The sequence below is a fragment of the Centruroides vittatus genome, unplaced genomic scaffold (genome assembly GCF_030686945.1).
Source record: "Centruroides vittatus isolate TY-2023 unplaced genomic scaffold, ASM3068694v2 contig_347, whole genome shotgun sequence".
Classification (NCBI taxonomy): Eukaryota; Metazoa; Arthropoda; class Arachnida; order Scorpiones; family Buthidae; genus Centruroides; species Centruroides vittatus.
Genome location: NW_027122171.1, coordinates 1,184,620 through 1,208,902, shown reverse-complemented (window position 1 = coordinate 1,208,902; position 24,283 = coordinate 1,184,620). Strand labels below are relative to the sequence as shown.

Sequence of the window (24,283 nt, the reverse complement as noted above, 5' to 3'; positions counted from 1 at the left end):
TTCCCATTGTGGACAAGACCGAACCAACAGAAGATTAAGTATCACCTAGTCCCTAGGCTAAGCTTTAGTAAAGCTCTTCTTGGCCTTGCTTCCTGTTCCACTTTTTGTTGAGTAGAATAAAGTGACATTAAGTTAAATAACATATCATAGTTTAATTGATATGTTATTACAATTTGTTTTTTGCTCTAGTGGCCTTTTCTCTCTCTCTCTCTCTCCAAGGCCCTAGGCTTATGCCTATTCTGCCTAATGGTTAATGTGCCACTGAGCCTAACCCATGATGGACATGATTAAAAATAAAGATTATTTTAGTACCATAGAATGGCAAAAGTAAAAAAAATAAAGGCTAGACTATAGTCAGATGTAATCATTGATGATGATTGCCTGAAGCAAACAATAATTTTGAAACCATCACACAGCACTACATACGGTCAACAGAACATGATGTGTATGTTTGTATAACATATGCAAACATTTACTGCTTACAATCCTTATTTGACCATTTTTAATACAAATCAAAATATTTTTGGGTAGAAATAGACAAGTTAAGACATTCAGCAGCAGTTGTCAACCTTTCTGACCTCACGGACCACTAAACTCACAATTTTGAATCCCACAGATCACTATCATAAATTTTTTTAAACAATACAAATATCTATAGAATAATGATCATAAAAGTTCCATTTTACTTTATTAATATGAAATTCACTTGTTTAATTATAACAAATTAGTCTGAAATTTGCTGCTGCTTGTTTGAAATAAGTTTATGGATTTTTTGCTGTTTTCTATGAAGAATGACAATTGAACTCATAATATTATTTATTGATTTAATGACATTATTATTTATTCATAATAGTCATTCATGTATGATTTTAGGTTCAAATAAAAAACCCCCAATGAGTGAGAAAAAGCAACTAAGCATTTTGCATTTCTTTTGTAATACTTTGCGTTGTGGTGTTCATAATGAGAGGTACACGATCCCACGAGCAAAATAGTACAAAATAAATCTTAATACAAAGTAGTTTTATTCTCTCTAAACAGGTTCTTTACATATGATCCCAACTTTACAACTTCCAGAATTTAATATATACAGGCATTAAATGTTTGTCCTCAAAAACAGTTATCTTGCACACACACGACAATCTGACGAGGACCGTATTCACTTACACTAACTTATACTAACTTAAAACTAAAAAAAATGGAAGAATAGAAGAAATAAAGAAAGATAAGGAAAATAGTAGAAATACCCGGGTTTCTTTGCGATGTGTCTTTTGGTAGGAAACAACTTTGGACCTCCCTCTCTTTTTTTTTTGTTTGTTTGTAGCCCTTTTCCTTGTAGACCTTTCGTCTATAATCTTTTTCTTTCGGACTGAGTCATCTTTCCTTGATGATCTCTCTCTGCCCTTTATCATCTTAGATCACCTTTCTCCCTTTCTGGAGCACTGACTTTTTCACCTCCTCACTCTTCGGGATTTCAACCCAGAATGGCACTCTTTCTGTCCGTTTTGCTTCAGGGCCTCACTCCCTCTTTTGTTCTTACTATTGAGGGAAAGATAATCCTCCCCAAAGGGCAAAAGAGTTAGACAAAGAAAGTTCTAGGAAGAGTTAGACAAAAGAAAGTTCTAGAAAGAGTTAGACAAAGAAACAAAGAAAATCTAAGACTAATTCAATATAAAATATACAGAATATACAATATCATGGCCGATGGCCACAGCGTAACCTTGAATCAATCAATGTCCAAAGTTTTCCATGGATCATCAGTTGGTGAATGCTGATTCTGAGAAAAACTTTCCGAACAATATGTTCTAAATCAGACCAATCCTGAAAAATTGAAACATGCAACAGTAGATGCAGTGTGCATACTTACAATATCCTGAACTGTCATATACATAACTTATTAGACTAAATGAACCATTTTTAATTGACTCCCAAAAATATCTTAACTCCTGGGGGTTTGTGTCAATCATACAAACTCCCTAATAACATTCTGGTTATGGGAGATATTATAACATGTGCTAACCCAATTTTAATTTAAGTTTATCATAATATTTATGAAATAGTCTCTGGAATTAATACTTTTCTAGAAGTGGAAAACACTTACAAACATATTGGTAACTAGGGTTTCTTAAAAAAGCTAATATTAATTTTATGGTAGAAAATTTAAAAAGTGTTACAACCAGCCCTGGCCTCCCTACTTTTTGAAATTTCCTTATAATTATATCTAAACATTTTGAACTAAACATAATTTAATTGATATACTCAGTTATCAAGCTGAGTGTGATGTAAACTGTAATGTTATTTTATATATCAAAACAAGTTAGAAAGAACATTGATACGTTTGCTTTAATGATCATTTCATTGAAACAGTTGTTATTGGATGGCTTTATGTTTGGGATGTTTGAAGGCACTATTAGTGCCTTTGTCCATAAATTTGTTGTTTTAAAAAAGAACATCCTATTCTTTTAAATTTATTTTATAGACATATATACAGTCAAACCTGTTTTTGTGCGGTTTTTTTCTGTGCGATTTTTATTTGTGCGATTTTTTTTTGTGCGGTATATGAAAATTTCAATCAAATTGGAACATAATTGACTCCTGTAAAATTTTTAAAAACTCTATTGGTTGTTTTCTATGACATCAGCAGGTTTTTTCATTTTTTATTCAGTAAAATTTTTTTCTCATACATTTATTTCGGTCCCCTCTTATTTTAATAGCATAAAAACCATAAATATTATGTTATATTTGAACAGATGTGGTAAGTTAGCTCCCCTCCAGCTTTAGACTGCAGGTATGAAATTTCACGCCTTGTTAAATGAAATAACACTTCCTGCAGCTATATTTATCAAATAAAATCATTATTTAACGATTATTTTTAACTTTTTAATGTTAGATTCGTATTTAAGTGGAAATAATTAATTAATATAAAAGTTAAAATTCTTAGAGGATTTTTTCCCCATTAGGTGTTGCAGAAAAAGGCCCAAGGAGTTAAAAAAGCAATTCCTAGTTATTTCGTACGGTTTCGAGTTATTTTCTACGTGAGACTTTTTTTATGCGGTCCCTATTCACCGCATAAAAAAAATATTTTTTTAATTGTGTTGCGAAAACTATTTTTTATAGCCACTCGTGAAGTTTTGCGCGATTTTTTTTAATGCATTTTCTTTTATGCGGTCCCTATCCACCGCACAAAAACAGGTTTGACTGTATATATATTATTATTGATTTTATAATTATCTTTATAATAGATTAATAACAAAAAAAAATTCATTACAGTTATATTGCAATTCATCATTATACTTTCTAGTTAGTTTTTTCAAATTTTTATGCCAATATTATGAAATACATGAAATTTAAAAATATATTTAAAAAAAATATTCCTGCTAAAAGCTTTATTTCACAGACTAACTTCCATTTTTTGATAAATTAAAAGCATATTATATTTGATATTTTTTAATAGAAGAAACAAAGAAAATTGAATTATGAAATATAAATTTTTATTTTAGTGCTTTTTTTTATAAATATGAATAATGAATGCCATAGTTATTTGTTAAAATAATTTAAAATACTTCTAAAATCATCAATGGCATTCATTATTTCCTTTTACACAAATTCTATTACTTTCTTGGCAGTTGTATATAACAGAGGAAAAGTATGGAAATTGGTCAAAAAAACACCTTCTAAGATTTTTATATTTTTGTACTTGGGACCTTAAAATGTTGAGAAATGCAAAAAAGTGGTGTTTTTTCAGTGTGTGTTGGGGGTGCGATTTTGTTCATTCACTTTGAAGCAGAGTTATTAAACTCTGTGCCTTTTGTTCAAAATTTCTGAATTACCTGCTGAATACCAACAAGTTCCATAACCAACAATGCCGATTAGGTGGTAATGATATGCAAATTAGTAGCATATATAGTTTAGTTTATTTTTGTCTTTTCTCTAGTTGAGTTTAGTTCAGACATTCTTTGTCACGAATATCAGAGTAATTAGGATTGCATAATGGCACAAAGCAGAAAACAGAAAAAAAATTTACTTTGCCAAAGCTCCAGGGACCACAGGTTGCTCACTACCAATCTAAATTTAATTTTTTTTTTTAATAAAAGATTGAAAAGAATTTTTGTTATATTGTTTTTAACATAAAAGAATTGCATTATCTGAATAGTTAACTTTTAATAAATTAATATTGACTCATGCCAGTTAAAAAGTATCAGCTACAAACATAAGAAATATGAATTTCAAAATTGTATTATAGAATGATAACTAAAAATTATATGTTTTTGACTAAGTCAAAAGAATGAATACACAAAAAACATCTATAACATTATTTTTGAATATTTATTCATTTTTTACACAGTAATATCTGTAACAATACAAATTTTATTATATTGTTTAAAGTTTAAGGTAATCAAGAATAAAAATTTTATAAAACATTAAAATTACAACAAAATAAATTATGCTTGTACTCTAAATCGGTATTTCTTGAATAGGGATCCACAAAGACACAAGCAGTGCTCTGCAAACCATTGCTCAATAAAAAAAATTTATATGCTGTTTATTAATGTAGACATCTGCCTACATATTTATACAAGTGCATGCCTTTGTATATACCTACATACTTGTCATTGGTGCCGCACATAGCTGAGAAAACACCGAAGTGCTCGACAATTTTCAAATGATCGAGAAACACTGCTCTAAATTAACATCTAAAAACTTAGTATTCTCAAGGTTTAAAATATGTATATTTAGATTATGAAGATATTTCAATTTTGTGGTTATTAAATTTATTAACTTAATAACTATAAAATTCATTTCCAATGTAATTATGACTAATTAATAAATTTTTGTTATTGTTTATAAGTAATTTAGTTTTTAATCATGAAAGATTATGGATATTTAAATGGTGACCATTGCTGTTTACAATTTAATATACTTTCATGATTAAACTACTACTGGTAATAATATTGTCTAAGTGTTTTTCTTTAAATTACAAATGAAGCATGATTATGAGTTTTTTCTAATAATTTATATCAGGATAAAAATAAATTTTAATGTTACAGGAAAAGCTTTCATAAAATTTTACATTTAAAACATGCAATTCATGTTTCTGTTTGAACAGATAAATCATAATCAATAGTAAACATAATCAAAGGTTATTTATATAAAATTTTAAATGTTTTATTGAAAATCTAATTATGAAAACATAAGATTTCCAACTCATTAAAAAAATGTTTAAGAAAAACTGACAGTAATAAAATTCTATAAATTAAATTTCAAAAGCAACTTATTGTAACTAAACAGAGGATTAATGTTCCTCTCGTTTTCAAGGTTAGCACGCACTTATATTCAACTGGTCGGAAAAGCCTGTTGCAATTTGCAACCAAAGTGACATAATTTTTTTTGCTTCTTTTATTTCCTCACCTTTTACAACAGCTACAATAGTTATTTGTTTCACACATTAAAAATAATATATATATTTAAAGTTTCACTACAATACAAACATTACAAAACGTGTTTTATTTTTTATATATAGGCTACACATATTTTAAATTCCTTCAGTACTTTCCATGGTGAAAGGAATGTTGCTATACAAGAGAATAGTTTATGATAAAGTTGTCAAGTATTTTTCATAAATAATTCGAAAATTTCTTAATTTTTTAAATATTTTTAACTAAAAACTTCACAGCTACGCGCTATCTTCATTATTTTCCATGTTTAGAGCATTGTAGTTGTGTTTAAATATCTCCGTGTTCGTGTGTTTATACATAGTTCTTTATCACTTTCTATAAATATATATAAATCAATTTAAATAATAAAATCAACAGGTTTAAATCGTGACTAGGCATTTAAAAGTAGGTGAATAAATTTGTTTTATACTATCGGAAAAATGCGAGGAAGGTGACTAAACCAGTCGAAGGACGTCGTGAACCTGACATATCTCACGTCAACATCCGGTAGTAATTTTCACCTCTGTTTCTACGTATTAGCTCACTCTCGTTGGTTATTTCAAAAAATCGCACCCCTCCTTCCTCTCTCGGCACGTTGCAGTCGGTGACATCACGATTGCGTTTGCCCACCAACAATGCAGAATTGGCATTTTTTTTTTCTTCCCCGTTTGCTTATTTTCGTCCGCACGAGCTAGATTTAAACGTCCACATAACAATAAAGATGCTGTGAAAATATTTTCGCCTGCCCAAAACCGCTGTGACGTTTTGTAGAAGGTCATAGCCCGCAACCCCTCACTGTATGGTGATTGGTCGATACCCCCTATAAGCCGAGCTACGCAGCGACGTGACCCAACACACGTCCAGTCGATACCGTTCGTCGTTAGAGTAACATATAAAGCCGTGTCATTTGTTCGAGAAGCTTAGAAAGCGAGATAAAAGGAACCATGGAAGAAAAGAAAATAACAGAAATGGAGAAGATAATGAATCTGAGCGCCTGCGACTTCGTAGCAGAAACGGTAAGAGGAGCGAATCTCTATTAGACTGCAGTCCCGTCAATCGATGTGTTGTAAACAAACGCCATTGCGTAGTATCTTTCGCCTTTCACCTGTTTTTTAGGGGGGACTTTCGGGCAAAATTTAACCATCCGCAAGTCTTTAACGTGGGGGTTAAAACGTGTGATAAACCGTTAATTTGTTTACGCGTCGTAAGGTTGGTAAAGTGATCGATAATGCAAATCGATGCGCTAAAAACCGTAGGAAAAAAAGCTAAACGGCGGATCTTGCAGTAGGTTAAAAGTTTTGTTATTGAGGCCCCTTTATGGGGAGCTTTCGGGTGATTGTTAGATGCGCTCGACGGAACGAGATCGACGACGCCAGGAGGCTTTTTGGAAAGGAACCAACGTTTTTCTTACGCTACGCTAAACAAAATAGCAGCCTGGCCGTTTTATAATAGAATCGACTCGGTTTTAATTTCTAATTGTGGCAAGTACGGTTTTCTATTAATAAATTACGTAGCCGATCTATAAAGGGAAATCAATGTTAACCTTGCCCTTCGTGCGCGCTTTTCCCAATTTACTTCCATTACAAATTTTTTTGAATATATTTTAAAAAAATATGTTATAACCATTTTATTTTATAAACGTATTTAATACGAATCGTCGATTTTTTTTAATTGCTTATTTTCCGTTTTAAAACGGGCGGAAGTCTTTAATTCCTCGAAAATATCGGGCTGGGTTATTAAATGAAGTACAAGGGAGAATTTTTCAGTTTTTATTATAATTTATGCGAAATTTTATGTATTATTCCAGACGAATAGTTAAAAAATATTCTGACATTTCGGGCATTTTTAATTTATTTTAAAAATTCATCCGGTTTGTGACGTAAATAGTAATTTTTTTTTAAATGTGTATAGGAGATCTTGTCGAAATTATCATTCTTTTCTTCCTTAAATGCAATTTAAGGAAGAAAAGAAACTGATTTACGAGTCTAATATTACTAAATGCCGAATAGAAGACGGCGGCGATCGATAAAAGAGGATAAGGACCTTTAACGAATCGATGAAAATAGACGACGAGATATTATAAATAATTTTAGAAAAGCGATTAAGAGTATTAATAAATGGAATATTTTGTTATTTCACTTGTTTGACGGAAAATTTGTAATTATCGGATTTTACAGACCATGATGTAATTTGCGTCACGTCTTTGCGTAATTACGTCACGCGACGTACGACACCTCGTTTTAAAAATATTTCGTCTTAAAAATTATAAACATTTTTTTTTTTACAAAACTCGAAAAACTTTAGGTTAAAATAATAATTTTTATAAATAATGCAAACGTTAAAAAATGTAATGTATTAAAACAAAAATCGGTAGAATATTTTATTTTTTGTATTTTATACTCTGTCATTAGTTTCAAATATTTAGAGGACATTTTATTTTTTTCGTTCGTTCATCCGGCTATCCGATTTCGGCACCTGTCGAAACGAGATACGCGTTCGTTAATTAAGTACCGACTACTTTGCCAGATCTCGATCGTGGCCGAGCCTTCCGCAATTAACTTGCCTTAGCCCATAACTGAACAATTAACTTGCATTTTTTCTATAGAATAGGCGAATTTATTTTGGATACATATACAATTTTCTGCCCGTGAAATATCGGGTAGTTTTATTCCTGTTGTCACGTAATGGATTGGAGCGGCACCGCGCGAAGGCGCGCCATTAGCCATCGCGAAGTCATTTTTATTCGCTCTTCGTCTTTGTTTGGATGACCGAGTATCGTCGTGGCGTTCAACTTTCATTAACTAGGCTTATATTTTTTCTTCTGCCCCATTAGTTATATGCGGTATATAAATCTTTCGACGAACATTTTATTTTCTACACTCGACCGAGCTTAAAATTGGACCATCGGAATTACTCGAATCGTAAATTACAATTATGTAAATAAAGTTAAAAGTGATTAAGTGCAAAAACTGATTGATTTAAAGCGAATTTTTGAACTTCGTGACTTGTATAAGATCCATCCCCCCTGAAAAGCTTAAGCTTTTTGCCATTTTTAATACTTAAAAATATAAAAAGTTTTTAAAATAAAATATGATAATAGACGGAGCCAACAAACGTTGCCGGGAAAGTTAAGCAACGAGTTGCTTTGAGTAGGCAAAATTTCGTACGTTGGTGATGGAAGGTTTATTAGTAGAATGAATTTTATAATGAGAAACAGAACGGGTTAAACAGAGTAAGATAGATGAAATCCGAGACCGTATATGGAAACCCTATTGCTAACAGGAAAAGTACGACAGTATATACAGGGGCAAGTTACTACTATTGATAATTTCAGGTGGAGAGCATATATTTTTAAATTAAATAAATTAAAAATTGCAGCCCGGCATTGTGAATATTTTTACTGATAATCATCTAAAAAACTTTCAATACGAGCAATTTGAATAATTTTGTTTTGACGATCCAATTATTTGGATACGGGTACGAATACGTCACCAATTATTTGTGACGTATTCGTACCCATGTCTATATTTCGTAGGGGACCGATTATATGTTAGAGGCGACCAAACCTTGTCAGGATAAGAGCCGTACACTGCCTATTAGGAATATAAGAAATCCGCATCATCTATTTATATGTAGTTATCATTGTTCTATTGTACAATACAATGGAAAAATAAAATACCGTATTTCGTTGCAAAAAGGAATTCAATAGCAATTGATATTTTAAAAAAGTGTTTTCGTTTTGTCACAAATCTTTAATTTATACAAGGGAAAATTTATTGTATACAAACGGGCGTGTCACATTTCTTTTCGTAGAAACGAATTAGTTGCGATTTAATTACGGAATAAGAATCATTAAAATTCTACCTAATAATTATTTATCTTAATAAGTATAAACCCTCATCGAATTAATAATTTCGATGATTAGAGCTTTTAAAAACGCAACAATTAATTGGGGCTAAAATTTTAACTTGTCAAAATAATATGTGGAAAGTATTTTGTTAGTTTGAGACTAATACTTGGCTAGTACAGTAAACTCCCGATTATCCTTGCATGAGTTTAATTAAAAAAAATACTTGTGTATGTATTTTTTAAATAGCTACTCACTTTCATGTTTACGTATCCTATAAGAGTGCACGTGTTCGTATTTAGATGTTTAAATCATTAAAAGATTCCTGCAAACAAACCAAACTCACAGATTTTCTTAATAATAATGAGCATTAAACATGTTAAAATAATTGTCTGCCTTAGAAATGTATATGTTGTATTTTAGAAATAAATACTGTAATTATAGTTGGGATTATCCGTGCCACCTCTCCCCACCATTAGCCCAGATAATAGGAAGTTTACTGTACTTATTTTTTAAAATTCACCTTTGACTTTTTTTTTATTTCCATGCTTTAAATCCTTGCTTATTTTTACAGAAACATCTTATTAAAACCGACAAATGTGGCATTTTAAGCGTCTTTGTGCAAGTGAGTATTAATGGTGTTCAATTAATAACGAAAACTCTCGTAATTTAACAAGCGTATGTAATGAAATTTAATTAATAATATAGGGAAATACCCAGATTATCAGAGACAGAACTCCCGTTTTTCTTACGGTTCACGACATGGGTTGCAATCGTAAGTATTTTTATGATATTGGATATGAATGGGAAAATTTGTTTTGTAAAATTATCCCAGACGCGGATTTTTGCTAGAATTTATGATTATTACTAATTTGAAAATTGCTTTTAATACTTAGGGGGCCCGTTCATAAATTACGTAAGGTATTTTCGTGTGGGTGGGGGTCAAGGATTTCTTACTCAGGGATACGGGTAATAGATCTCGTCTTACGTAATATTCTTAATTTTTAATCTCGTTGAGTGGTGAAGTTTTGAAATTGGCAGTTTCTATTAAGAACGCTCGTTGTACTAACGCCATCTTGTGTGACGTGATAGAATAACAACACTAGCAGACTCACACTCTACACATTTTTTATCATGGGAGAAATGCCGTGTGGTGGTTTCTCTCGTTTTTTTTTTATTATTAGAATAAGTGCACCACTCCTATGGGTGTATAACACTAAGAATACATAAACCAAAATACATGATACAAAGTAAACAAAAAATTAATATTCGGCTTTTAGTGAAAACTAAAATGTAAAACTAGAAATAAGAAATTGTAGTCTTTTCTTCCATATATTTTGAACAGCAAACAGTGGCTTCTGAACAAACTTATCGAGTAGACATGGCCACCTGAAACCAAGCGTAAAGATTTCTAATTTCAGAATAAGTCTATCTTGATCATAAATTGGACAATGATAGATCATATGGTCGTCGGTGTCTAGGTTTTCTGTAGAGCAAAAGGAAAAGACAGTTTCTGCCCGGTTGTACATCGCCAGTAGCTTATGAAATTCAGAAGCTCCTGGCGATGTATAAACTCAGTAAGTAGTTGAGCAGTAGCAAACGTTAAGTCTCTAAAGCCCTGGTCACACTATGCGATTTCCAGCCGCGCAGGCGACCGCAACTGCAACAAGCGCGAGTCGCGCGCGTCTTCTCGTGGTCACACATTGTTCGTTGACGTTGCAACTCGGAACACCTGACCCTATAATAAACCAATAAAATTACAGCAGCTTGTTTTTATCTACTTTCGTAAGTTTACCGATATTTTTACGTTCTACTTCAGAGTATTTACGGAATTTTAGCTACTTTTCTTATTAAAATAGCAAGCAGTTCCTTTTCTGGAATGAATAAAAGAAAAAAGGCGCTAATTTTGTTAGAGCTGGCGAGAATATACGAAGAGAAAAATAAGAAAAAAACGTTTATGCTGGGTTAAAACTTGACGAAATGAAAATCAACGGGCTAAACAATCGTGCTTTCACCAGTTGATGAATGAATTAAGGCTTTCGGATGCCGTAGGTTATAGGGGATATATCCGTATGAATACCAATACTTATTTATAATTTAGGCGAAACGTTTCGTAGTTTGGCATATCAATTTAGAGTGGCCCATAATTCGATATCAGTCATTATCCCAGAAGTTTTGGATGCTATTTATCAATCTTATAAAAGTGAATATTTGAGGGTAAGTGTTGTTTAGAGGAAAGCTTGAATGATTTAATTCATTTATAATCGATATATTTTTTCTTTTATATAAGCATTTATTTTATTCAATTGTATATTATTAAAAGTAATCAAACTTTTTAAAATAAATCTAACAAATAACTTTTATAAATTCAGATTTGATTTATATCAAATATAGCATTTAAATGTACTGAAACTGAGTTAATACAAATGTTATAATCAAGATATGTTGACAAATATATAACACAAAGTATGACGTGGCACAAAGACGTTTTCTGATTGGATGCGCGTTTGCAACCGTCGCCAGTAGAACAAACTTTTTGTTTCTAGTTGTGGTTGCAGTCGCGCCGGTTTTCGAAGGGGGATTACCAATTAACGGGAACAGCCGTCGCGGTTGCAATCACCCGCGCGGCTGGAAGTCGCATAGTGTGACCAGGGCTTAAGTGGTGATGAGAACCTGCATTCAACACTAGGAAAGTAGTCTTGTTCAGTGGCGTGCCGTGACATTTGATGATAGGGAAGCTGTGTTTCTGTAAGAAGCCGACTTACAGGGGCAATCAAGTAATTGCGCGTCAGGGCCCGTTCGTATTCGTTTGTTCGATAAGCCAGTAAAAACCGTATACTTCTTTAAATGTATTTTTAATAGATTATCTGACGTACTTAATAAATAAGAAAGTTCAATATAATTACCTCCGTTATTAGATTCAATAAATTTTCTATGCCCTCTAAATGCCAATTCTTGCTTTGAGAAAAAACATATAACATCTATTAATTTAGATATATCTATTAATCGTAATTATCTCGTTATAATTTTCAATATTTATTTCATATTGTCTACCAATGTTAAATTCTATTCTATTTTGATTTCCAAATTGCTTCAATTTTACGAAAGAATCGTCATTCGTCATAAATTTTATCGTCAAAATGTCGAAATTTTTTGTTGACGATATTTATATTTAATTTAGGCATTGGTCTTTCTCTTTTAATAATGTTTTCTTTTTCATTATATGGTCTTGAGCCAAAACTTTTTTTAAATAAATTTTTGAATCACTAGCACTAATCAAAATTAAACGTATCAGAAAAACTTACTTGGTAAAACAAAATGTGGGATGAATATACATACCTAGTACAAAAAATTCTTCAATTGTATGAATATACTTTTAATGAAACTTATAATTAAAGATAACTTTGTGAAGAAACGTACATAAAAATAACAAAATATTCTTTACTTTTTAAATCTTAAAACAATCCACTTAGTGAAATACTGTAGCTCCCTACGAGTGGCTAATGAATGGAATCAGAGACGGTCCAGGTAGGTGTGTCCGTGCCAAATCCCGAGGGTGCCGATACCGGTCAATGTCAAATGCCTCTTTTGTCGCATCACTAGTATATCTCAAAGGACGCGACGGGTTGTTGTAGATTTTAAACGTTTCTCACCACAGCTGTAAAAATCTAAATATGTTAAACTTAACAGATTGTCTGTCGTTCGTTTTCTAACTAATTCGTTTTAGGATCGAGTGTTCATGGAAATTTCCAAAATTTACAACTTTTCGGTCACTCTCGTTGAACTGAAGAAATTTCTGTCTTTATTACATCTAATATTAGGAAGAGATTAGACCCCATTGTACTCGGCAAAAGATTGGTTCGGTTAAGCTTCTGTTTAAGTAAAATTTCGGCTTTTTCATCAGGGTTTTATTTATGTTTCTAATTCCCTAATCGCTTAATTATTAAACTACTCTTAAGTAGAAATAAGTCGAAACCGGTTACTTTGTACTCGAATATCTGTAGTCTTGGGAAAGAAGTGGAAAGAAATTTATGTGACAACCGATACATAAATCGTAAATTTAAGGAAAATAAATTCTAGAGCTTTTTTTGTACCATTGTACGTCTCATTCATTAAATTTGGTTGTAAATGATGCTGCCAAAGTAACTGTTAATTTTTTAACACTGTACTAGAATTGTACACGTTTCTTCTGCATCCCCTTACAGATGGGACATACTAAATTGTAACATCACCGGTTTAACATTGAAATCCGTAAGTAATATAAGATGGGAGAGCGGAATAAACGCAGAATAAATATATCAAATATTTTAATGGATTTTTTAAAAACTCCTGTCAACTATACAGAACTATCATAAAAACATGCCAGTAAATTCCTATCGGTTGGGTTAAGTTATAAATCTAGTCTAGGGTGGGCAACCGTTTTTATAACATGGGCCAGAATAAATTTTACGTTTTTTTCCGCGGGCCGTAGTAGTCAAATGACGCCTTCTTGTGACTTGTAATTTTTTTAGTCTGCAAATATGAAATAAATAAATAAAAAGTTAATTACTACATTTATTTCTCTTATCGTTTTCGAAAATTACAAAGAATTGTAAAAATAACTATTTATTAAATTGGAAAAATAACTAATTATCTATTAAAGATCTCGCGGGCTGGATAGAAACTTTTCACGAGCCGTAGCTGGCCCGCGGGCCAGGGGGTTGCCCGCCGTTGATATAGTCTACTCATGATTCACATAATCGGCGAGGGTGGCCAAATATCTAGCAGGCAGGAGGCTAACAGCCCACAACCAGTCCGGGATATAAAATTGGATGCTTTATGCATGTGTTGCTTCTACCAGCTAAACTGGGTGAGGTTGGTGCTCTGTAAAGCGCATGCGCCAATGCCTATATAATCTGGCTGATTGGAAACTGACCCGGTTTTGACATTTCTTCCGCCACTGAATTATTCGAATATACAATAGCAATCTTATCGTTTTTTTTCACATGTAGTATAGAAATTTGTAAAAGATACATAATGCAGTTATAATAAAATATTAATTTTAATTAATGCAAAGTACGTTAAAATATTTAAATTTATATTTTATAAAATACAAGGGAAGGTCATTGGAAGGTGGAATCGGCGCTTCCATCGCTTCCAATGACGGCACGCCACTGGTCTTGTTATTCTATCAGTTTTACTGCTCAACCATTGTTGATTCAATAGCGTTGTCATAGATATAGCATTTGTTTGCATAGCGTTGTCATAAATATAATTTTTAAGGCTGCTACGTGAGCGAGGGATGTGAGTGTAGTCCAGTCTGTGTCCTTTGCAGCTGACTTAGCTTCAAAGTCGGCTTTTTCATTTCCTAGTATGCTAGTATAGCCAGGAACAAATATAAAAGTTACCTTATTTACAAGTTTTTTAATATGGTGCTGGATATGTAATTTTATTGCTATTGCAATTGGGATTTAATAGAGATTTTACGATAAACTGAGAATCACTGTAAATGTTGATAGAAAGAGTTTTTCGTTAGATAGTGAAGTGGCCCACTGAACAGCTTGGTAGACAGCATCTTCTTTAGCTTGATAAGTGGGGGTCTTTTTTTTTTTTTTTTTTTTAACTCTTTCTGCCCTGTGGGCACTAAGAGGGCCTCTTTTAGTAGGCCCATTATGGGTTCGGCCAGGCCCACAATGGGGCGACCGGGTGGTGAGGGACGGGGCCCGACATATCCGAACAGACCACCCCGAAAAATTCCTGGGATTATTCGACCCGTTCGGATTCGATCCGGGTCCCCCAGAGCGGTAAGCTGCCACCTTTACCGCTCGGCCATCCGGCCGTCAAGGTGGGGGTCTGTACCTTCTAACATACTTTGGGTAAAATATGTCAGTTTGGAGGAAGATACAGATATTTGAGCCGACACGAAGGAGGCTTTTGGACCCATCTGTGTAGATATTAATGTCCTCATTGTTATCCATGGAGGAAGCAGATGACACCAAATGTATCCTGGGGATAACCTTGTTTACAGGGTGATGATCAGAGATAGGGTAATTGCAATGTGGTAGCATATGAACAGCTGTAGATAGGATTAGAGACTGTTGTTGAGCCTTGATATTTGTAGTTCTGATGTACTAGTTTAGGACTTTTTCTACAATACATAGCAGCAAAGGAAGGAGTTCTGTTAGTATCAAAAAAGCATTAGTAGAAACAGTTCTGCAGCACTTTGAAATTTTGTTTTTGAAAAGATAATAATTTACTAGTTACATGACCCCAGCTAGAGGCAGCATAAGTAGCATTGGTTGTATTGCCCCATTATAAAGAGTTCTAGAAGCTTTATGATTTACTCCCCAGGTGCACCTAGCACATTTTAGCAGCATGTAGTTTATTTTTTTGGTTTTAGCCAAGATGTAATCAATATGGCAATGGAATGTGATTCTCTCTATTCTCTTGTTTTATTTTATTTGTTGTTGCTGTTTACACATGCACTAGCTAGTTGATCTGTCAAAGTTTTTGCATCCTTTTGTGAAAATTAAAATTTATATAAAAATGAATATTATGACATTGATTGATTAATTATGATGATAATAAAAAGATTGTTAATAATTAAAAAATAAATTTCTTAAAATAAATTGTTCATTCAAATTCATTAAATTTTTTATATTTCTAAATTTGTTCACATAAAGTCTTTATAAATAATAGTACATATTAATTAGGTCCAAAATATATAATTATTAATTACTTAATGTTTTTAGGGTTTCATAAAAAAATTTGTTTGTTGAAATCTTTCTTAAAATCATACGTAATATTTAGGTAATATAAGGGACGGGAACCAAAGAAAATATTATGGTTTCTTACATGGATGGGTGGGGGTCTAGAAGGGCCGAAATTGCCCTTATGTAATTTATGGATGGCCCTTAAGTTGCACTGTTAGTAATTTTATCATCTTAGTCCATATGATCAGTTTATGAAATACAAAAGTTACTTGTAGATACTGTATTGAGACATTTATTGTCGACATAAAAATTATGTTAAAATTAAATGCATTAAAACACCAGTTTGGTATAACCGTACAGATGCAGAATTCCATAACTTTGTGGAGCATCCCTCGATGGAAAAAATAAGAGAACGTTCGGTGTTTTTACACGTTGAAATACCAGGCCAAGAATACGATGCTCCCGACTTGGACGAGAGGTAAATTTTCAATAACTATCAAATAAAGGCTTATTTGTACAATAAATACTTAAATGTAGATTACTCAAGTGATATTTTATATAATAGAATTTATGATCTACCTAATTAGTTAAATAAGAAAGAAAAAATCGACCGAAGGTCAAACCGAAACATAATATTTAGATGTTTCCTGTCTCTCTAGATTTTCTGATAAGAAACAATAATGGTTTTTTGTTATTATATATAAACAATCAAAATTTGTAGATGTAAAAGATTCTAAAAATTTACAACAATCACAATAGATGACTCTGTAGATAATTGAGCAATTATGTGAAATAATTCTGTCCATATTTTTATATAGTTTCAACTTTCCATCTATGCAAGAATTGGCCGAAGATCTCATTTATATATTAGATTATTTTAAGTGAGTGTTTTTGAAATGCATTTTTATTTAGTTTATTTTAAATGCCGAAATAAAATAAATCTCTCCTTATTTTTAGTATTAAGTATGTTATAACATTGGGAGAGGGAGCGGGAGCAAATATTCTTACGAGATTTGCAGTGAGTAGATTGCTTTTTAATGTATCTTTGTGCAAAAACTGCAAGATCATTTAACTTTCTGTCTTTGCGGAGTAGATGCTGTATCCCAATCGTGTGCTCGGAAACGTCTTGCTTCATTGCACTTCTACCGTTGCCGGAATAATGGAATATTTTAATGACAAGGTATAAGTTATGACTAAATTTTATATTGTTTTAAAATTTGCTTTATCAAAAAATTATATAATTAAAAAATTTTTCAGATAATTAATTGGAAATTGCAAACTGTGGGAATGAATCCTACAGCTGAGCAGTATCTTGTATTTCATAAATTTGGGGCCGTGAGTATTTTAAACTTTTGTGACTGATGTTTTGTAATATGTAAAATTACTATTGTTATTATTATTTCCCTTTTTTATTAATTGTCGTTTAAAAGTTTTAAATTTAAATATTTATTTTTTTTTTTGCTTACTGGATTTTGCAATTAGATATTGGAACAGGTAAACCGGTATTAAATAAATTTATCGTTACTCGCTTGAGTAATTTCATTAAACTTCTTTTTGAAATATAGCAAATAGAAAAAGCCGAAGACAAAGACAAAGTTATCAATCTCTACATTAAGAAATTAAAAAGCAGACTTAATCCTCGCAATTTGCGTCTCTATGTGGATTCTTTTCTTAAGTAAGTTATATTTGAGTTTTAACAGTCAGCAAACATTTTGAAGATCTCAAAATATATGTATATATTTTTTATTCTTTAGTCGAAGTGACCTTTCTGGTGTTTTGAGAGATAAAATGAAGTAAGTGGTGATTTTGTCTTTAGTTTTAATTACTAAACATTACAACAATTTAATTTATGTAAATCACACACAAAAATTTTTTGTTTTAGGGTCGACACGTTACTAGTAACAGGAGCTAAGGCTTCTCATGTCCATACTGTTCATACCATGCACACTCACATGGATCCTAAATGGACAACTTTGCTCAAAATTGATGACGTTGGTGATGTAATGAATGAAGTGGTAAATATTTTACATAAATTTTTAGTAAAAAGCTTTATATAATTTTATATTTTAAAATATAATAAATTTATCTTTGATAGCCACACCGTCTGGCACACAACATTTTGCTCTTCTCTCAAGGACTTGGACTATGTAAGTTAAATTTTTTTTTCCATAACAATTATAAGCTTGAACTCAAATATTTAAATGTCTTTACAGTGAGTGCTCTTTCAATTTCTCGTCAATCTTCGTTACTCTCCTGCTCGTGAACGACTGGAAAGAGATCGTACATTAATAGTTTTGCTATGAATTTTAGCCGATTTTTTGTCATTGCATTCTAGAATACTAGAAAACAAAAGATCAAATTGTTTTTTTCTTTAGAAAAAAATTCTAAATGCCAAAAAATTAAGATTTTTTTCCCAATAGAAACATTTTTTAAATAGTTACTTGTTTTGGACCTTTAACGATAATCTATTTACAGTATGTTATGCAAAAATAATTCAAATATTGCATTATTAAGATTGATGTATTTGCAAAAGGTATATTATGTGTTAACCATATAGCGATAACATAGAATACTTTTGCACAAAATATGTTAATAGTTAATTCTTGCAATTTGCAGAGAAAATAGCTCTTGTTATCATCAAAATGTTACAAGTTTTAAACACAGTAGATGTCTAACTGTTCACGTTGTCGTCTGTTTTTATTGCAAACAGGAATTTGTTACAAACGGCATCAAAGTTGTGGCTTTAATATGCTTTCCTATAATTTATGATCAAACTTCATTGATATTTTTTACATTTTTAGTATATTGTACAGCGATATAATTATCTAAGAATTTTGTGGTATTTTGTTTGTTTTTCTTTAATATATATACATTTATACTATATACAATAAAAAAGAAAAAAAAAAGTAAAAGACTTGCAATTGTAGGATAAATCATTCCTGATAAGATATTTTTTAGATTTTACTTATAACTTTGTAAAGAGATAATAAATGATACAAACTTTATGTGCAAATGTTTTATACATTTGTGGTGTTTTATGGCCAACAGTATTACATAATAGTTCTGTGATTTATGACAACTTACTTCTCGTAAAAAATTGCCAATAAATTAATTAAACCATATAATCTTTGGTTCAGCAATGCAAAAGAAATTTGTTTAACATTTTTTAAACAAGCATGTTTACTAATATAATAATTATCTTGGATGTTAGATCTGTTTGTATAGTTGGAATGAAAATGAAATAAATTTTAAAGCATTATTTGCTTTTTCATAGTTTTGTCTATCTGAAAAAAACTTGTCTCGTATTCACACACAAATAATATAAAATATAAAACAATTTAAATGGTACATAAAATTTATTAAAATAAAATGTACTTGAGTGGAAATCCACACAGACGAAACAGTTAACCTTCGATTGATTCTTCTTGTTTGCTCCTTTTCTTCTTCTTCTTTTTCTTTGCAGGCAATTCCACGTTGTCTGCGATAACTTGTGTGTCTGCCTCTATTTCACCGTTTGGTACGCTTTCCTCCAGATTAGAGGATGCTATAGGTTCGTCATCTAACTTCCTCTTCTTTTTCTTCTTCTTTTTTTGTGGTTTCTCATCATCAATAACCGATTCTTGAGTTTCGTTTTCTTTAAAGTTGCTTTCTTCCACAGCAGAAGAAACCATAGACGATTCTTCTTCTAGCTTCTTCTTCTTCTTTGCTTTTTTCAACTTTTTCTTTAACTTGCTCGTAACTTTGCTAGCCTGCACATTTAACAATTTAATAAAAATCTTGTTTTAACATTTAAAATGTAATATATATTATAATTTACTTCTTCTATAGCATCTTTCATCACTTCCACATTCTTTCTTGGTACTTCTCCAGTTTCGTAAAACTTTAACCTTTCTTCTACTTGCTCTTTTAATTTGTTCCCAAAAACATCATTTGGCATTTCTAACAATTTTAAAATTTTAAAACTATCTTATAAAGAATTATTATTAGCTAGTTTCTTTTAAAACATTTACCAGAAAAGCAATCGATTCTTGAAGCAATAGAGCATTTGTTTGCCAAAAAACGTGAAATTCGTCCCTTATTTTTAGCACCGGCTCTTCCGATGAATGTCGAATGAAAGATAAGACCATACTTTGGAGTGTTGCCTCGTGTTTTTAACGCCCTGTAAAGAATATTGGAGTTAATTTGTTTTTTATTACATAAACTGTAAAAATATACTTTAAAAATTACCTGAAAAGAGCCTTTTCTGCTCCTAAAATTTGTACCGTGGAAGCAGGATATTTAGCAAGATTTGTCAAACTTCCGGCATGCGAGATTAAACGGGCACCAACCTATAATTTTTTAAAAATTGTAAAAAGCAGAAAGCTTTTTCATGCATAAAAAATTTGAAAAAACAGTCTTACCGTCTCGCCGATAAGAGCCGCTAAATTAGGTGCTACATTATGCATCTTCGATCTCAAATATTCCAACAACTCTTTTCGATAATCAGCCAGAGCTATCACTCTAGATGCAAAAGTTTCAATGTTGATTAAATCTATTGGTGAAATTTCCATTCCTGAAGAAAATATTCATCATTAGATTAAACATTTGTAAATAGTTAATTTTTGACCAATTGCAACAATGTACAGTACCTATTGATGTTTCTGCAGCATTAAAGATCGCTTTGGCCACTGAACCATCCATGACAATTTCTTCTAATTCTTCGACACTTCTTTCATTTAAGGTTTTTCTCTGTTTTATAAACTTTGCTACTTTGGCATACATATAATTGTCTGGCACTAATTTTACCAATTCTGGAAAATGGTACGAGTACCATTCCCTATATAAGAAAAACCAGTCAGTTAATACTTAATTTCATTAAATTATTTCAAAATGTAAGAAATAATCACCTGACTCTCATGGCAAATGTATTTATATCTTTATCTAATTGATCCAGGAGACAAATGCTTTGAATGATCATGTTATCATTTCTATTTACATTAAACTTGACTTTAGCTCTAGAATAACTGTGACCCAAACCCAACTGGGCCTTTGATGCAGTCTTGTCGGACAATCCTTTGATCAAGTTATGATAATGAACACGAACACCTGGAAAGAAATTTAAACAGACACAAAACAGAATGAAAACTACTCACAATACATGGTCCCATATAAACTTAAACTCAAAATTTGTAATTACCGCGTATAATTTCCGGAACAACACCTGTGTGTTGGCACGGGTAAGACAGGGTTTCTTGAATGGCAACGCCCACTTTTGCATCTCCAACTCCGAGAATTACACTTTTCTTCTTTCCCGGTCTGGGCAGATTAGTTTCGAGAAAAAGTTGTAAATCTTGATGAAGAATGCCTGCATGCAAACAAGAACTTAACCATCCGTAAAAATAATTGGAAAAAGAAGAAAATCAATATTTACCTTCAGAAATGCTGTTCATGTTGTCAAGAGCATTAGATGCATTTTTAAATGGCGTGAAAGCAATCAACTGGACTATGGAACAGAAATGACTGAAGTTTTGTATGCTCTTCTCTACTTCGGGTAAGAACATACCCACTTCTTCAAACTCCTTAACACGAAATAAGGTATATCCCGAAGCATGTTCAAACAACACAAAGAGAGCCTGATGAAGAAATTAATTATAACAAGTAAGTATATTAAACAACCCAAAGCCTGAAAATATATAGATACATAGCCAAACAATTGCCTTAAATACTTGGGCTATAAATCTGCTATTTTTAATAATTAATACTATGTAATTTGCTAATAGAGTAACACATTAGATGCTATTTCTTATCTAAATTAATAATTATAATTTAGAATCATCTTGAAGAAAAGAAAAGTAGCAAATTACTTAGGCTATAAATCTGCCATTTTTAATAATTAATACTGAGTATTTAAGGCAATCATTTGGCTGTTCATTTAATAACACCGACAGACATCAATTTCCTTCTCAAAATAAATTTGATAAATCTTTACGGGAATATGTTCAAATAGCCCTCAGATTGGACAATATCAATCGCTATTTCATTTAAATAGCCAAACCAAGATTCTAACTTTGTAATATAAAAGTGCTGAAATTGATTAAGAACAAGATTGCAGAGTTGGAATTGGCAAAATCCTTTGACTTCCAATCTTTAATTTTTACTATTATTAAATTGGACTTTTGTCATGCTCCAAAAAATTAAAAAACTGACCATTCTTTAAAGACAAAAGTGAAAGCCAGAGGATATATTTTAATGTATGCTCCATCACACAAATCATTCAAAAGGTTATTCTTGCCCACACAAGTTAGTGCCAAATACCTGTTTTCTGCTCTTCAAATTGTGAAGCCACAAGAGATTAACAAAAAACGATGAAACACCATTTTTATTTGATTAATATATTTACAGATAATATGTAGTCAAATCTTGCAACGCTGGAAGGAATACTAAATAAAGCTGGAGTTGGAACTCAAAGGATTATAGACCCAAATGCAAAGACAAAAGATAAAGAAGTGAAGGTTGGAAAATCAAGGGTCAATATTTGCATAACAGAAAATCTATTTAACCTTTCTCATTGCTTTTTATCTTTTGGCCTCTTTCTCCTTTCTCAAATTTGGGTCTATAATCCCTTGAGTCACAACTCCAGCTTTATTTAATATTCCTTCCTCATTCACACATTTTCAAGTATTTGAAAACATTTCCTTTCCACTCAAAAATAAAATACATATAAAGGTTTACGGTTTTGTGAAACTTCTTATTGAGTTTACGTTGTTGAAATGAATAAATAAAAATAAAATTTAAAAATTTGTCCGTTTTGTTTACACGTTCATTGGGCCGCATGCAACTCGCGGGTTGGACACCCCTGGATTAAATGGAGGAGAACACGATTAAGGCCATTTTATTTTTAAGAATAAATTTTCAGAATTAACAAAACTGTACTGGAATTAATATTATACTAGTATTTTATGGTTTCTATATTTGTAATAAAAAAAATCTCAAGGGAGTGAGTGTTAATTTATATTTCTTTTTTAACATCCTCTATCTTTTTTTAGTTACACAAAATAATTCCTTAATTTAGAAAGCAATGTGACAATTCTTATAGTAGTGATAAAATACTTTATAATAGTTAAAAAAAAATCAGATCCAGACAATTTCGCACAGACTCCATAATTCTAGTTACAAAGAGTTTTTTAATTTAATCCCTTTCCCCGTAATATTAGTATTATTATTGTTGAAACTGCATACATATGTATTCCGAGTGTCAAGTAGATCAGAAATTGAGAAGTGAGTGAAAACTTAGTTCCAAGATTTTTCCGGACAGATGACAGACTAAGGTAATAAAAAGTTTCTAAAAATCAAGTAAAATGACATACAAATCAGAATTAATATTAACTATATTCATATTTTTTAAATAGTTGATGCTTGTAAACATTAAACTTTCATCTTTCTTTCTCTTTTTTATTTTTTTTTATTTGAGTAGCGTCATGATGGGATGGATTAATATAATTTTTGTTTCAAAGATTAAAAACTTTTTATATTATGATAAAAACAATTAAATATTAGTTGATTAGATACTTTCCCGTTGATAAAGCAGAAAGTATGCAATGGCACATACATGAGGCTATCTAGTTTCAAATCGGCAAAAATTCTCAAGTGTCGGAAGATACTATAATATGTTAAATTTTCAAATGTGATCCATGTGTTTCTGAGTAAAAATACTTGTCTGCGCTACATTTAATGTCGTTTTGAGTTTGAAAAATCTATTTTTCAAGACGAGTTGGTGTAGATATTTGTAGCTCAAGTGAATGAATTCAAAAACCGGTTAACTTGTCACAACAATATTCGTTGGGCTCGTTACATCATTTATCAAACTTTAGTATTAAATACAACAGAGTTAAATCATCTACAAGACATGCCCTTTGCAAGAAGTGTAAAAAAAAGTGCATATTCTCATTTACTCTTCCCCCTGGTATCGCGCTGGCCAACGAAATAGTTTCCAAAAATGGCAACCCTACACAACAGGATAGTTTGTTGAGTAAAAGGGAATTAGCTGTAATATCTTTGGGGATAGTGTTGGTTGCAATATTTAACTTTATCCAAAATAAGATTACAGATTTATTTCATAGCACACAATAAAAGCACACGTATCCATATATATATCAAGTTTCTTTCAAAAGATTGATTTCAATTTCCTGATAGTTTTCCATTCTTAAGTTAACATTTATTAATGAATGTACAATGCTTGTAATGTAATTGTTAATTTTTCTAAACAGAAATAACTTTAGAAAGTATTCAAAAGAATTAGAATTAGGAGAAATTTTGATATCATCCCATCACTA

The 24,283-nt window shown here is 31.5% G+C and overlaps 2 protein-coding genes across 4 annotated transcripts in view; one reads left to right on the top strand and one right to left on the bottom strand.

Annotated features, from left to right (window-relative positions):
* Positions 1-4,861: 4,861 nt before the first annotated feature.
* Positions 4,862-19,230, top strand: LOC136974324 (uncharacterized protein ZK1073.1-like). Of its 2 annotated transcripts, none has more exons than XM_067269180.1 (13): positions 4,862-4,940; positions 9,854-9,904; positions 9,988-10,054; positions 16,332-16,449; positions 16,790-16,852; positions 16,929-16,989; positions 17,065-17,151; positions 17,229-17,306; positions 17,537-17,646; positions 17,726-17,764; positions 17,854-17,986; positions 18,067-18,118; positions 18,185-19,230. In XM_067269180.1, exons 1-13 carry the CDS (start codon positions 4,923-4,925, stop codon positions 18,232-18,234), a joined length of 927 nt encoding a protein of 308 aa, XP_067125281.1. In that variant the 5' UTR covers positions 4,862-4,922; the 3' UTR covers positions 18,235-19,230. The 2 variants fall into 2 exon arrangements, with proteins under 2 accessions (XP_067125281.1, XP_067125279.1); XM_067269178.1 differs by lacking the exon at positions 4,862-4,940 and adding an exon at positions 5,949-6,448.
* A 78-nt stretch (positions 19,231-19,308) lies between these two features.
* Positions 19,309-24,283, bottom strand: part of Nop56 (Nop56 ribonucleoprotein) — a 31,501-nt gene continuing 26,526 nt past the window's right edge. For both annotated transcript variants that reach the window (XM_067269165.1, XM_067269164.1), the window contains exons 2-10: positions 21,382-21,583; positions 21,148-21,315; positions 20,858-21,056; positions 20,600-20,787; positions 20,372-20,523; positions 20,199-20,299; positions 19,982-20,130; positions 19,789-19,910; positions 19,309-19,720 (exon numbers count right to left, since the gene is read on the bottom strand). In XM_067269165.1, the coding sequence (XP_067125266.1) occupies positions 19,376-19,720; positions 19,789-19,910; positions 19,982-20,130; positions 20,199-20,299; positions 20,372-20,523; positions 20,600-20,787; positions 20,858-21,056; positions 21,148-21,315; positions 21,382-21,583 (1,626 nt within the window). In that variant the 3' untranslated portion in view covers positions 19,309-19,375. The remainder of the gene's footprint in view (positions 19,721-19,788; positions 19,911-19,981; positions 20,131-20,198; positions 20,300-20,371; positions 20,524-20,599; positions 20,788-20,857; positions 21,057-21,147; positions 21,316-21,381; positions 21,584-24,283) is intronic.

Excerpts from the sequence above, each read along its gene's own strand:
- LOC136974324 (XM_067269178.1), top strand. The coding sequence starts at position 6,377 with ATGGAAGAAAAGAAAATAACAGAAATGGAGAAGATAATGAATCTGAGC. Across the intron at positions 17,152-17,228 it reads TGGAATATTTTAATGACAAG|ATAATTAATTGGAAATTGCA; the intron begins GTATAAGTTATG and ends AAAATTTTTCAG. Across the intron at positions 17,765-17,853 it reads GTTTTGAGAGATAAAATGAA|GGTCGACACGTTACTAGTAA; the intron begins GTAAGTGGTGAT and ends TTTTTGTTTTAG.